General features: G+C 38.3%; 1 protein-coding gene across 1 annotated transcript; it reads right to left on the reverse strand.

The window, feature by feature from the left end:
• Positions 1 to 15,089: 15,089 nt before the first annotated feature.
• On the reverse strand, positions 15,090 to 16,010 carry LOC110311684 (olfactory receptor 5AC1-like). Its single transcript, XM_021185151.2, has one exon. The coding sequence runs from the start codon at positions 16,008 to 16,010 to the stop codon at positions 15,090 to 15,092; it is 921 nt and encodes a 306-aa protein (XP_021040810.2).
• Positions 16,011 to 16,252: the final 242 nt, after the last annotated feature.

Genomic DNA, 16,252 nt, shown 5'->3' on the forward strand with positions numbered 1-16,252 from the left:
CCCATTTCTTTGAGGCTTTTCCCTACTTAATCCTCTATAAGTTTCAGTGTCTCTAGTTTTATGTGGAGTTCCTTTATCCACTTAGATTTGACCTTAGTACAAGGACATAGGAATGGATCAATTAGCATTCTTCTACATGATAACAGCCAGTTGTGCCAGCACCATTTTTTGAAAATGCTGTCTTTTTTTCCACTGGATGGTTTTAGCTAACTTGTCAAAGTTCAAGTGACCATAGGTGTGTGGTTTTATCTCTGGGTCTTCAATTCTGTTCCATTGGTCTACTTGTCTGTCGCTATACCAGTACCATGCAGTTTTTATCACAATTGCTCTGTAGTAAAGCTTTAGGTCAGGCATGGTGATTCCACCAGAGGTTCTTTTATCCTTGAGAAGAGTTTTTGCTATCCTAGGTTTTTTGTTATTCCCAGGAGAATCTGCCGATTACCATTTCTAATTCGTTAAAAATTGAGTTGGAATTTTGATGGAGATTGCATTGAATCTCTAGATGGCTTGTGGCAAGATAGCCATTTTTACTATATTGATCCTGCCAATCTATGAACATGGGAGATCTTTCCATATTCTGAGGTCTTCCTTGATTTCTTTCTTCAGAGACTTTAAGTTCTTATCATACAGATCTTTCACTTCCTTAGTTAGATTCACACCAAGTTATTTTATATTATTTTTGACTATTGAGAAGGGTGTTGCTTCCCTAATTTCTTTCTCAGCCTGTTTATCCTTGTGTACAGAAATGCCATTAACTTGTTTGAGTTAATTTTATATCCAGCTACTGCATTGAAGCTGTTTATCAGGCTTAGGAGTTCTCTTTTGGAATTTTTAGGGTCACTTAGATATACTATCATATCATTTGCAAAAAGTGATATTTTGACTTCTTACTTTTCAAAGTTTATCCCCTTGATCTCCTTTTGTTTTCGAATTGCTCTGGCTAGGACTTCAAGTACCATTTTGAATAGGTAGGGAGAGAGTGGACAGCCTTGTCTAGTCCCTGATATTAGTGGGATTGCTTCCAGCTTCTCACCATTTACTTTGATGATGGCTACTTGTTTGCTGTAAATTGCTTTTATCATGGTAAGGTATGGGCCTTGAATTCCTGATCTTTCTAAGACTTTTATCATGAATGGGTGTTGGATTTTGTCAAATGCTTTCTCCGCATCTAATGAGATGATCATGTGGTGTTTGTCTTTGAGTTTTTTTATATACTGGATTACGTTGATTGATTTCCATATATTGAACCGTCCCTGCATCCCTGGGATGAAACCTACTTGGTCAGGATGGATGATTGTTTGTATGTGTTCTTGGATTCGGTTAGCAAGAACTTTATTGAGGATTTTTGCATCGATATTCATAAGGGAAATTAGTCTGAAGTCTCTATTTTTCTTGGGTCTTTTTGTGGTTTAGGTATCAGAGTAATTGTGGCTTCATAGAATGAGTTGGGTAGAGTCCTTCTGTTTCTATTTTTTGGAATAGTTTGTGAAGAACTGGGATTAGATCTTCTTTGAAGGTCTGATAAAACTCTGCACTAAACCCATCTGGTCCTGGGCTTTTTTTTTTTGGTTGTGAGACGGTTAATGACTGCTTCTATTTCTTTAGGGTATATAGGACTGGTTAGATCATTAATCTGATCTTGATTTAACTTTGGTACCTGGTTTCGGTCTAGAAACTTGTCCATTTCATTTAGGTTCTCCAGTTTTGTAAGGTAAACCCTTTTGTAGAAGGAGCTGATGGTGTTTTGGATTTCTTCAGGATCTGTTGTTATGTCTCCCTTTTCATATCTGATTTTGTTAATTAGGATGCTGTCCCTGTGCCCTCTACTGAGTCTGGCTAAGGCTCTATCTATCTTGTTGATTTTCTTAAAGAATCAGTTCCTCATTTGGTTGATTCTTTGAATAGTTCTTCTTGTTTTGACTTGGTTGATTTCAACACTGAGTTTGACTATTTCCTGCCATCTACTCTTCTTGTGTGAAAATGCTTCCTTTTGTTCTAGAGATTTTAGGTGTGTTGTCAAGCTACTAATGTGTGCTCTCTCTAGTTTCTTTTTGGAAGCACTCAGAGCTATGAGTTTTCCTATTACAAATGCTTTCATTGTGTCCCATAATTTTGGGCATATTGTGGCTTTATTTTCATTAAACTCCAAAAAGTCCTTAATTTCTTTCTTTATTCCTTCCTTGACCAAGGTTTCATTGAGAAGAGTGTTGTTCAGTTTCCACATGAGTGTTGGCTTTCTATTATTTATTTTGTTAATGAAGATCAGCATTAGTTCATGGTAATCTGATAGGATGCATGGGACGATTTCAATATTTTTGTATATGTTGAGGCTTGTTTTATGACCAATTATGTGGTCAATTTTGGAGAAGGTACCATGAGGTGCTGAGAAGAAGGTATATCCTTTTGTTTTAGGATAAAATGTTCTGTAGATATCTGTTAAGTCCGTTTGTATCATCACTTCAGTTAGTTTCACTGTATCCCTGTTTAGTTTCTGATTCCACGATCTGTCCATTGGTGAAAGTGGTGTGTTGAAGTCTCCCACTATTATTGTGTGAGGTGCAATGTGTGCTTTGAGCTTTACTAAAGTTTCTTTAATCAATGTGGCTGCCTTTGTATTTGGAGCATAGATATTCAGAATTGACAGTTCCTCTTGGAAGATTTTACCTTTGATGAGTATGAAGTGCCCCTCCCTGTCTTTTTTGATGACTTTGGGTTGGAAGTCAATCTTATCAGATATTAGAATGGCTACTCCAGCTTGTTTCTTCATACCATTTGCTTGGAAAATTGTTTTCCAGCCTTTCATTCTGAGGTAGTGTCTATCTTTTTCTCTGAGATGAGTTTCCTGTAAGCAGCAAAATATTGGGTCTTGTTTGTGTAGCCAGTTCGTTAGTCTATGTCTTTTTATGGTGGAGTTGAGTCCATTGATATTAAGAGATATTAAGGAAAAGTAATTGTTGTTTCCTGTTATTTTTCTGTTAAAGTTGGCATTCTGTTCTTGTGGCTGTCTTCTTTTAGGTTTGTTGAGGGATTATCTTCTTGTTTTTTTCAAGGGCGTGGTTCCCGTCCTTGTATTGGTTTTTTTTCTGTTATTATCCTTTGAAGGGCTGGATTTGTGGAAAGATAATGTGTGAATTTGGTTTTGTCGTGGAATACTTTGGTTTCTCCATCTATGTTAATTGAGAGTTTGGCTGGGTATAGTAGCCTGGGCTGGAATTTGTGTTCTTTTAGTGTCTGTATAACATCTGTCCAGGATCTCCTGGCTTTCATAGTCTCTGGTGAAAAATCTGGTGTAATTCTGATAGGCTTGCCTTTATATGTTACTTGGCCTTTTTCTCTTACTGCTTTTAGTATTCTATCTTTATTTAGTGCATTTGTTGTTCTGATTATTATGTGTCGGGAGGTATTTAATTTCTGGTCCAGTCTATTTGGAGTTCAGTAGGCTTCTTGTATGTTCATGGGCATCTCTTTCTTTAGTTTTGGGAAGTTTTCTTCTATAATTTTGTTGAAGATGTTTGCTGGTCCTTTGAGTTGAAAACCTTCATTCTCATCCACTCCTATTATCCATAGGTTTGGTCTTCTCATTGTGTCCTAGATTTCCTGGATGTTTTGAGTTAGGATCTTTTTGCATTTTCCATTTTCTTTGATTGTTGTGCCGATGTTCTCTATGGAATCTTCTGCACCTGAGATTCTCTCTTCCATCTCTTGTATTCTGTTGCTGATGCTCGCATCTATGGTTCCAGATTTCTTTCCTAGGGTTTCTATCTCCAGTGTTGCCTCATTTTGGGTTTTCTTTATTGTGTCTACTTCCCTTTTTAGGTCTACTATGGTTTTGTTCATTTCCATCACCTGTTTGGATGTGTTTTCCTGTTTTTCTTTAAGGACTTCTACCTGTTTGGTTGTCTTTTCCTGTTTTTCTTTAAGGACTTCTACCTGTTTGATTGTGTTATCCTGTTTTTCTTTAAGGACTTTTAACTCTTTAGCAATGTTCTCCTGTAATTCTTTAAGTGATTTATTAAAGTCCTTCTTGATGTCCTCTACCATCATCATGAGATATGCTTTTAAATCCAGGTCTAGCTTTTCGGGTGTGTTGGGGTGCCCTGGACTGGGCGAAGTGGGAGTGCTGGGTTCTGATGATGGTGAGTGGTCTTGGTTTCTGTTAGTAAGATTCGTATGTTTACCTTTCGCCATCTGGTAATCTCTGGAGCTCGTTGTTTTAGTTGTCTCTGTTTAGAGATTGTTCTTCTGGTGATTCTGATTACTGTCTATCAGCAGACCTGGGAGACAGACTCTCTCCTCTGAGTTTCAGTGGTTAGAGCACCCTCTGCTGGCAAGCTCTCCTCTTACAGGGAAGGTGCACAGATATCTGGTGTTTGGACCTCCTCCTGGCCGAAGAAGAAGGCCCAAAACAGGACCATTCACAGATGCTGTGTTGCTTTGGCAGGTCACAGAAGCTGTCAGCTTCTGTGGTGCTCACTCTCACCTGTGCAGACTAAGTTCCTAAGTTTGGCAGAGTCCCGGAACCAAGATGGAGCTCCCTGCTCCTGAGGCAGAGGGCTCCCGCGCCGGGCAGAGTACTGTACTCTGGCTGTGCGGGAGGCCGGATGTCTGCGGCCCGAAAAGGGTGCTGCCTCAGTGGCTCTGTGGCTCCCGCCTGTCCCAGAAGCGGTCTGGTTCTGTGGTGCACATTCTCACCTGTGCAGACTAAATTCCTAAGTTCGGCGGAGTCCCGGAACCAAGATGGCGCTCCCTGCTCCTGAGGCAGAGGGCTCGACCACTGGATCTTATCAGACCACCATGAATTAAAGCTAGACATCAACTCAATGAAAACAATAGAATGTTTAAAATTCATGGAAATTGAACAACTCTCTACTAAATGAAAAATGGATCAGGACAGAATTAAAGAAACAAATTAACTAAACTTATGGGACACATGAAAATAGTGCTAAGAGGGAAGTTCATAGCACTAAGTGCCTGTATTTTAAAAATTGTAGGAATTTCATAGAAGCAACTTAATAGCAAAACTGAAAGCTCTAGAACAAAAGAAGTAAGCACTAAGAGAATTATTTGGCAGGAAAAATTGAACTGATGAATGAAACAAATAAAATAAAAGTAAAGAGAAAGACTCAATGAAACAGAGTTGGTTCTTTGAAAAAGTCATCAAGATAGACAAATACGTATAGAAACCTACGAAGAGACAGAGGGAGAATTTCCAACTTAATAAAATCAGAAACAAAAAAGGGGATATAGCAACAGCCATCAAGAAATAAAGAAAATCATAACAGCATACTTGAAAAAACCTGTACTCTGCCAAATTGGAAAAAAAAGAGAAATGGATAACTTTCTTGATAGGTACCAGTTAAATACCAAAGTTAAATCAAGATCAGATAAACAATTTAAATAAACCTATAACTCCTAGTAAAAAAGACACAGCCATCCAAAGTCTCCCAACCAAAGAAACCCAAGGCCAGATGGTTTTAGCACAGAATTCTACCAGAATTTCGAAAAAGAGTTATGGTCAGTATTTCTCAAATTATTCAACAAAGGAGAAACAGAAAGAGGATTGCCTAATTTATGTTATAACATCCCACTCACTTAAAGATTCAACAAAGAAAGGCAATTAAAGATAAATTTCTCTCATGAACACTGATGCAAACATACTTAACTAAATTCTCACAAACCAAATATAGGAACAAACTGAAAAGATTATCCACCATTATCAAGTGGGCTTCATCCCAGAGATGCAAGAATGGTTCAACATTTGAAAATTTGTAAAATTAATTTACCATACCAATAAACTGAAATAAAGAACACACACCCATTCATCACCCCCCCACACACACACACCCGACATCTCATTAGATAGTGAAAAGGGCTTTAACAAACTTCAAGACCTTTCATGACAAAAGTATTGAAGATATATCAGTTACACAAGGCACATATCTAAACATAATAAAGGCATTTTACATCAAGCCAATAATAAGCATTATTAAATGGAGAGGAACTCAAACCAATTCCACAAATCAGAAACAAGACAAGGCTGCCTATTTTTTCCAGATTTATTCAATATCGTACTTTATGTTCTAGATGAAGCAACAAGACAGCTGAAAGAGACCAAAGAGATACAAACTGGAAAGGAAGATGATACAATAGTATACTTAAGTAACCCTAAAATCTACAAGGAAGCTCCTACAGCTGACAAACACTTTCAGTGTTTATTAACACTGAAATACAAGCAGATACAAGATGACTTAAAAAGAAAACAAAATCAGTAGCCATCCTATATTCAAACAAATGGACTGAGAATAAATCAAAGAGTCAACACCTTTCGCAATAGTCTCAAAACAAAATATATTGAAGTATCTCTAACTAAACAAATAAGAAATTTATATAATAAAAATGTAGTCTTTGAAGAAAGAAATTGAAAAAGATATCAAAATATAGAAAGATCTTCCATGCTCCTCAATCTGTAATAGTGAAAATTGTCATCCTTAAAAAAGCAATCACAGACTTAATTCAGTCTCCACTAAAATTCCAAAACAATTCTTTGAAAGGACAATTCTCCACTACATACGGAAAGACAAACCAAAAAACAAACAAACAAAGCAAAACAAAACAAAAACAGAATAAAAGGACAACATTTCCCCTCTCTGTCCAACTAAAAGTCTATTTTATCTCAGATATAATGGAACATATTACTATTTTGTAATTTATAAAGAACAAGAGACCTAATACCCAGTCCATCATGTTTGTTAATTAAACAGAACCTCTGTCATCTATCCTTACTTGAAAGACTTGTAATTCTACATCTGGCTATGTCTTGGCTTTAGATTGAATGCCATCTGAAAACAATCCTCTCAAAACTGTTCCTCTCAAAATAAAAAGCCTGGGTTGGCTAGGAGACTGTGTAGTTTTTCAACCCCATCAGAAATCCAAGAATGACTGATATTAACTGAAAATATATAGGAAGCCTAAAACAGCTTCCAAAACTTAGCCAATCCATAGAGACCACTGATCACCTGGACAGTCCCTTATTTCAGCCTACTGGCCAGGGTCATCTGACAGACTTAGAGAAATAGGAATATTAAGAACTAGCCTACTCTGACTTGGCAGAATCAAGCTGTCCTAACCTGTAATTGTGTCCTTTCTTTGGACAGTATTATGCCTGTAGAAGAAATGAGGCAATTCTTGCCTAGTAGCTATTTTGCCACAACTGTAGTAACTCAAAGATGCTCAGTATCTTCTTTGAATCCAAGACAGGGAAAGCTTTCAGGAGCAGAGTAATCTCAACAACAAGTGAATAAATAACATTAAACATCACATTCTGTGGACTTCTGATGTGTCTGAAAACCAACTATCTATGTGAAGTAATCTAGACTGTTGTTAACTACTCTCAGCCATTTCTAATTACAATAAATGAAAATACACTAACAATAAACTCAGAGCCATGAATTTCCTATTTGGCCCCTTTAACTCACAGGCTTAAATATCTTAGACCTGTTTATAACAGCAATAGAAGAATTGGGTCTAAACCCTGTACTTCAAAATTTTAGTATCAAAGACAACCTATAATGATTACCCTGAGCCCCATAGCTTAGGGAACTGGGATGACGACTCTTCATAACTTCTTCAAGCTGAATATGGGCATTGAGATGCTTTTGAAGGGAGGGGGAAGGGTAGGGAAATGGGGGAGTTAGTTGGCCTTAAAAAGGCCACACCAATGATTGTATTAGTCTATGATGTCCGTGTCCAGTTGAAAAACCAAGACATCAGGAGTTCAGGCAGGTCAGTTCAGCATGTCTGATGATAAAATTCACCAAGGCTGTATATTCTATAACATATAAATCTCAAAACAAAATTTAAATATCATCAAAATAAACTTTTTGTTTGATTCTCTGAAATATAGTTCTCAGGGGGTCTCCCCTTGTCAAATCTGATCCTTATAACTCTGGAAGTTGTAAACACCTTAATCACCTTTTCCAAAAATACAAAGACAAAACCTTTTCCCCAAATCAGCATCTCCTTAAGCTGGTAACCAGGAAAACCTGTAGCTTGCTCTGTCCCAGAGAAACAGTAAAACAACCATAATACTCAAAATTACATGCATTTTAGCCTATTTAGGCCTTTCTAATTTGTCTGTCTGGATTTAAACCCAAAATTCCCGTGGAGCCTTCATTAGAATATGAGTCTCTTGCAGACTTTATTATACCATCTTCAAAATAATTGATTTACACTTCTATTTTCCTTTCCTTTCCTTTCCTCTTTCCTTTTCTTTCCTCTTTCCTCTGTCCTTTCCTTTCCTCTTTCCTTTCCTTTCTATACATGCTTATTTTTTATTTTTTTTTAATTTTTAATATTTTTATTACATATTTTCCTCAAATACATTTCCAATGCTATCCCAAAAGTCCCCCATAGCGCCCCCCACTTCCCTACCCACCCATTCCCATTCTTTTGGCCCTGGCATTCCCCTATATTGGGGCATATAAAGTTTGCAAGACCAATGGGCCTCTCTTTCCAGTGATGGCCGACTAGGCCATCTTTCGATACATATGCAGCTAGAGACAAGAGCTCCGGGGTACTGGTTAGTACATCATGTTGCTCCAACAATAGGGTTGCAGATCCCTTTAGCTCCTTGGGTACTTTCTCTAGCTTCTCCATTGGGAGCCCTGTGATACATCCAATAGCTGACTGTGAGCATCCACTCCTGTGTTTGCTAGGCCCCGGCATCGTCTCACAAGAGACAGCTATATTTGGGACCTTTCAGCAAAATCTTGCTAGTGTATGCAATGTTGTCAGCGTTTAGAAGCTGATTATGGGATGGATCCCTGGATACGGCAGTCTCTCAATGGTCCATCCTTTCATCACAGCTCCGAACTTTGTCTCTGTAACTCCTTCCATGGGTGTTTTGTTCCCAATTCTAAGAAGGGGCACAGTGTCCACACTTTGGTCTTCATTCTTCTTGAGTTTCATGCGTTTAGCAAATTGTATCTTATATCTTGGGTATCCTAAGTTTTGGGCTAATATCCACTTATCAGTGAATAGATATTGTGTGAGTTCTTTTGTGATTGTGTTACCTCACTCAAGATGATGCCCTCCAGGTCCATCCATTTGGCTAGGAATTTCATAAATTCATTCTTTTTAATAGCTGAGTAGTACTCCATTGTGTAAATGTACCATAATTTCTGTATCCATTCCTCTGTTGAGGGACATCTGGGTTCTTTCCAGCTTCTGGCTATTATAAATAGGGCTGCTATGAACATAGTGGAGCATGTGTCCTTTTTACCGGTTGGGACATCTTCTGGATATATGCCCAGGAGAGGTATTGCTGGATCCTCCGGTAGTACTATGTCCAATTTTCTGAGGAACCGTCAGACTGATTTCCAGAGTGGTTGTACAAGCTTGCAATCCCACCAACAATGGAGGAGTGTTCCTCTTTCTCCACATCCTTGCCAGCATCTGCTGTCACCTGAATTTTTGATCTTAGCCATTCTGACTGGTGTGAGGTGGAACTTCAGGGTTGTTTTGATTTGCATTTCCCTGATGATTAAGGATGTTGAACATTTTTTCAGGTGCTTCCAAACTTTCAATTAACATAGATGGAGAAATCTATACATGCTTATAAGAAGCACCTTGTCAAACCAGGATTTAAACCCAAAATTCCTGTGAAACCCATGTTAGACAGAATATGAGTATCCCATAAGACTTATTAGGGTGCTGTCTACCTTTAGCCACAGACATTTATTTAATTAATACCCATTATAATATCTATCTGTTATGCTCTCGACCTGGAGCCACAGACTTCTATTAATACCTGTTCACAGCGGGTGATTATCACTGCTCTCTCTACTTGGAGTCAGTGACTAATATTCCCTATCTAATTCTGAACATGAAATTTCTCATAATTAATAAACTCTATGCCTAGAGCAGCTAGCCTGTCTCTTGTGCTCTCTACCAGAATCCAGAGACATTTATTTATAGCTTCTATCTGTTATGCTATTAGGAGCCACAGACATTTATTTTAATTAATACCTATTATAATATCTATCTGTTATGCTCTCTACCTAGAGCCACAGACTTCTATTAATTAATACCTGTTCCTAGCAGGTGACTATCACTGCTCTCTCTACTTGGAGTCAGTGACTAATATTCCATATCTGGTTCTGAACCGTAAGTGAAATTTCCCATTTTTAGGTACTATACCTGCTTATAAGAGGCAGTTGTTAAATCAGGATTTAAACCCAAAATTCCTGCAGAGCCCATGTTAGACAGAATATGAGTATACTGGACTTATTAGACTTATTAGAGCAATATATCTTTATACCATCTCTAAGTATCAAAAGGTTATATTTCTCTCTTTATAGAAATGAACTACCTGGTCCAGAACCCTTTGTACCTTTGTCTCCCCATTCGATATTCATAGGGAGGAACTGAGTATAAGAAGATCTTAGTTGTCTGTGTCCCTGTTTGGAGGTGGGGGAGGCAGGGTGGGTAGGGAAGGATACAGGGAACCAAACACAGAAAGGCTCTCTCGGACATAAATGCCTCTCTGCTGTACTCTGTATGCCCTTTAAATCTAGTCAGCTTCCAGTCCATACTGCTACTGCCTGGGTCACTGTGCAAGCCCCATTCAGGGGTTGGGGGGCAGTGAATTTTCATCTCAGGTTAGTTGAATTTAAGTCAATACATTGGATGCCATTTTGTTGAGGTAAATCTTCTCCCTAATAAGCCCTGGCAATGAAAACACAACACAGTTAATATGAATACATACTGTGTGCCTAGATTGGGCAGATTTACCAATACACTAGGATCTTCCACATCTATGAGACCCCTTAGAACTTGTGGTTTCTCCAGGCCATGTGCTTCTACTCTGCTTTTCTTGCTCTTCCATTTTCTCCTTCTTCTCTCTCCTACCTTCTGCTACACATTCTCTTTTATCTGCCCAATCATCAGCTCTCCTTTATTTTACAAATTAAGGTGGGTAGCAGGTTTACAGGAAATCACCTGAGTGCTGACTCACTCCTTGTTCACAACCACTCACAGGAAAAAGGAGTTAATATGAAATATAATTGGCCCCAGCTCTTTGTTGTTGTTTCCTGTTGTTTTATGAGAAAAAACACCATAATGTTGGGGAAGTATGGAGGTGAAAAATACCTGGGAAGTGTTTAAGAATATGTGACAGAAATATAGACATTTCCAGAAGTCCTGTTAAATCTCACATAAAGAGTCATTTTAGGGCTGGAAAGATGGATCAGTGGCTAAGATGATTTTCTGTGCAAGCATGAGGACCTGCGTTTAAATGCCCAGTATCCATGTAAAGAGTCAGGATCAGGAAAAAGCAAGTCTGGGATTAGATGGCCCCCATTTTGTGCCACAGAGGCACAGCAGGAAGGGACTTTTATTTGAGACAACTCCTGATGACCACAAGTCCGGTGCCAAGCAGGCAGAGGTGGAAATAGCATATCCAAGATGTCCTTGCCTGGTGCCACACTGCATGAATGGGCATCACACTCTTGAGACCACTCCTGAGACAACCCCAGACACTCACAGACCACAGGCATGACTAAGATGTGTAAGTAAATGTGATGGTAAAGAAATGGAAGATTAAAAGAAGCAGAAGGATGTATGCATAATGAAGAGAGGCAGAACATGAGGGAAGTGAGGAACAGCCTGATGTAAGTAGAGAGTGATGTCAACTATGGCCATGTTGAGACCCTGGTCCTCATTGCCACTAAGAGACCTATCTATGTCTGTGGCCCTGCAGCAATAGAGGTCTAATATTACCAAAGGCCAGGCAGATGTCCCTGGTCTGGGTTTCCACCCAAGTCTGTGTTGATGCCTGAGGACTGTGCAGAATTGGCCCCACCTGTCACCTGGATATTATGGGAGAGCTGTTCCTGATGGCATGAGAGCAAGAGAACTGCCCCAGCCCTTTGCCAACTGCTATACTAGGGAGATCAGGTCCTGCCCTCATTGACTGCAACAACATTCAGAATAGCAGGCCCTTCATCTCTCTGGGGTAGCACAGTAGAACTGACCCTGGTAGCGGGGTGACCAGTGACAGGCCCCAGAGAGTGAGCATCTGAGGTTTTTAAAGAAGAAACTTGCTGTGCAACTTGTCTGATGGGTGGTTCATTGGTAGAGGGAGAGAAATCTTTCCCCTCATCACCCTCCCACATTCCACCACCTTCACCACCTATAGTGGGCAGAGGAGCTGGCCCTGGGATTATGAGAGTGGGAGACCTAATCCTATCTCTTACTGGCTGCAACACTCAGGAGAGTGAGTCCTGCACCTTACCTGTGCAGGAAAATAGAGCTTGCCCTGGTTGTTGGGGTTGCAGGTGAGCCACTTCCAGGGACATCAAAGTGGGAGAGATTTCCTAATGCATTGTTTGCAGCAGCACTTAGGAAAGTGGTCCCTGAAACTCCTTCTGGGCAGCACAATAGAGCTGGCTCTGCTGGCATGGGTATGGGTGACCTGGATCCAGGATACTAAAGATAGAGAGTTAGCTATACCCCTACTGGCTGCAGCATTGGAGGAACTAGCAGCAGCAGGGTTGGAGAGCTTAACAAGGTAGTATGGGTTTAGGAAAGCTGGTGAACTGATCAAGTCAAATACTTCCAAGTCTCAGATCAAGGGCTTTGAATTGATCCAATCCACCAATGAACTGTAGGCTAAGATTTCTCAAAACCTACTTTAATATGGGTGCTTAAATACTCCAGCCTTCCTTATTACCCACTGACCAAAGGTAGGGGAGAAAAATGGTTAATAGGACAAGGAACTTGTGGACCTGTTTAGAAATAGTTCTTTGAGGGCAATTCCAATGTTCACTATCAGGATATCTGCAGTCCAGTTCAACAGTGTCCACATACATGAATCAGCAGCAGAGGCTTCATCTAGAAGAAACCACAAGTCTCTGCAAGTCCAAGGAAGTGGCAAGCAACAGCAAGAAAACCTTCAGAAGTTCTTTGGTGCACTTTTCTCTATAAAGTCACACGTGAAGGTCAGCAAAGACCAGTGTAGACCAGCGAAGTGTTGCAACGCCACCCAAGGCAAGGAAATTGTCAGTGAAGATCAGTGAAGTATTGCAAGGTGGACCAATGCAAGAGCATCCTCATACTTTCTGTGGGACTATATTTATATATTTTCTAAACATCATTTACCCTCTCAAATCTTAGCAAAACATCACATGACCTTTTACAAGAAAGCCTCCAACAAAATACCACATGCCTTTTCAATAAACATCCTCTCATATGTGTGCTTCAGCAAAGCATCCCCTCATAAGACAGCTTCCAAAAAAATCATATGACACAACTGAGTCTCCAAAGAAACCAGAAATTTCCACTTATTATCACCCTTTCTGTTAAAAAAAAAGCCTTTTCTCTAACATTACCAATCCACATACAATAGAAATAATTATAATAGCCATTAAGCTAGACCATCATATTTTAAATAAACAGCTTATGTACAACATAATCAAACAAAATAATATTAAATTTCTACCGATATACAATACTTCAAATGAAGCTACCTTAAATTTCTATCAATATACAATAATTAAGCAAAGCAACCTTAAATATTCCTATCAATATACAATAATTAAGCAAAACAATCTTAAATTTCTATCAATATATAATAATTCAAGCAAAACAACCTTACATTTCTACCAATCTCTGATCATAACCAATAATAACCTACTACTCTAGATATAAACTATAACATATCAAACAACCAAACTACCCACCCCAGCTTAAGGGACTGGGAAATGTCTTTATAATTGCTTCCTGCTGAATTGAAGCAAAGAATTTCTGTTTAGGGCCCAAGGAGGTAAAAGTCTGAAAAAGGTATCTATGGCATTCGTTGTCCAATCCTTGTGTTGTCCAGTCTCTGTGTTGTCTGTCCAGTTAATGTGCTGCCAGTCTCTGTTTTCTGTCCAATCTATGTGTTATCCAGTATTTCTCTGATCAATCATTTGGGCTAGCCCTTTTGAAGTTGATTTGCATGCACATTTTGGAGAAATCAGTAACTGAGACAATCTAGGGAAGTGAAATACTTGGGCTGTTTCTTTTATGAAGACATTCATGTTTCTGTTGATAAAAGGGTTTCCCTTGTTAGATCTAATCTTTATAAGTTTTGATGGTAACTATATTTGTTTCATTTCCTGTAGATACATAAGTATAACCACATTTACATCGTAAAACTATTATAGATTTCCATTCTAAGGTCAACAAGCCCTTATTCTGTATTGCTTGGCCTGGGTCCTTGGTTCTTTTGATAACCCAGTGTCTCTCAGCTGTTATTGTTCCTTTTTCACCAACATTCAGAAAATTTAGAGTTAACAAAGCATTATTTAGTCTGACCCTGGAACTTTTACACTTACTTTTTGTTTAATAAGTATCACTTTTAAAGTATGATTGGTCTTTCTATAACTATCTGTCCTGTAGCATTATATGGTATACCAGTAACATATTTTATATTGTATTATGCAAAGAATTGTTTCATCTTCTTGGATGTATATTCAGGAGCATTATCAGTTTTAATTTTTGCAGGTGTAATTGCCATCAATTCCAATTAAATGTATAATTACACAATCATACATTAAAGCAGCTTTCCATTGAAACCCTGAGTACATGATGGTGGAATGTTGTATATACAATTATTTTCCATCTTCTGCAAAAAGAAAAACATTCATCTGACAAATATTATTTTTTTTTTATACGCTTACAGGTGCAACCAACAGGTACCTTAAACAAGGTACTTATAGACATGAAGAATTTCTGTAGAGAATAAATATTCAATGCAGTATTAAAAATTACATAGTATATATAAAATTTATCTGAAAGAGTTTGATTGTGCTATAAATATTTAATTTGCTGATGTAATTTTAGTATATCATTATGGATTTAGAATACCAAACAATTAAAAACTGCCATTAAAGTGCACATTATCATTTCACAATCTTTCTATGAAAATTATATAAACTAAAGATTATACTTCATCATTTAGCAATATATCAGCTTACTATATTTGATAACACAAGGTTAGAAATTTTGATATATTCAATAAATAAACACCAATTTTATCTGAAAAATATTTATGGCTTCATGATTTTTCTCAGAGCCCCTAAAACTTCCTTGTTTCTTAAGCTGTAAATGAAGGGGTTTAGTAGAGGAATCACAATGGTGTAAAACAGAGAATACATCTTATTCTTATATTTACTTGGTCCAGACCCAGGGCTCACGTACATAAAGAAGAGAGTTCCATAGAACAAAGAGACAGAGAGCAGGTGGGCACTGCAGGTGGAGAAGGCTTTTCTTCTGCCCCTCTCAGACTTTGTTTTCAGGATGGAAAAGAGGACATGGGCATAGGAGACTGCAATACTCATGAAGGTAACAGCTTGTATTACAGCAGAAAAAATGAAGACCACAAAAGCATTAATAGATGGGTCAGTGCAAGAAATTGTATAGAGTGGCAGGATCTCACAGTAAAAATGATCTATTATATTGGATTTGCAGAAGGTTAATCTAAATAATAAACCTACATGAATTAGTGGATGCAGAAAACCGATTATATATGAGCTACTAATCAGGCAAGTACACACTCTGTTGGACATCACCACAAGATAGAGCAGAGGATTGCATATGGCTACATAGCGGTCATAGGCCATCGCTACCAGAAGGAAACATTCTGTGGTTGCACTAGATCCAAAAATATAATATTGGGCCATGCATTCAAAGAGGGAAATCATCTTACCATTGTCTAAGATATTAACAAGCATCCTGGGAGTCACAGAGGATGAAGTACAGGCATCAGCAAAAGCTAAACTTCCAAGGAAATAGTACATGGGAGTATGAAGATGAGGATCCTTCCAGATGAGAAAGATTAAACCAAGGTTGCCCACCATAGTGGTGACATAGATGAAGAAGAACAGGAGAAACAGAGGGACTTGCAGCTCTGTACGATCTGTTATTCCTTTGAGAACAAACTCAGTCACCTGGCTTCTGTTCACCTCCATAACATCTCTTCTCGCTGTTCACTGAAATGAGATTTAGATGAAAAAAATATTACCAAGTTTCAAACAGGATGGAATGAATGTTAATATCACATCTTCTCTCTTAAATGCTCTTTAGTAAACACTTATGAATATAGAAACTTTCTATTTTTACAAATACATCTTGCATACAAAGATTTTTTTAGAATGGTTTTGAGATATAAAAATTTTAATGATATGTTTTTATGAGAGATATTGAGGAATAC

Source organism: Mus caroli, unplaced genomic scaffold, assembly GCF_978045245.1.
Source record: "Mus caroli unplaced genomic scaffold, Mus_caroli_1 scaffold_17, whole genome shotgun sequence".
Classification (NCBI taxonomy): domain Eukaryota; kingdom Metazoa; phylum Chordata; class Mammalia; order Rodentia; family Muridae; genus Mus; species Mus caroli.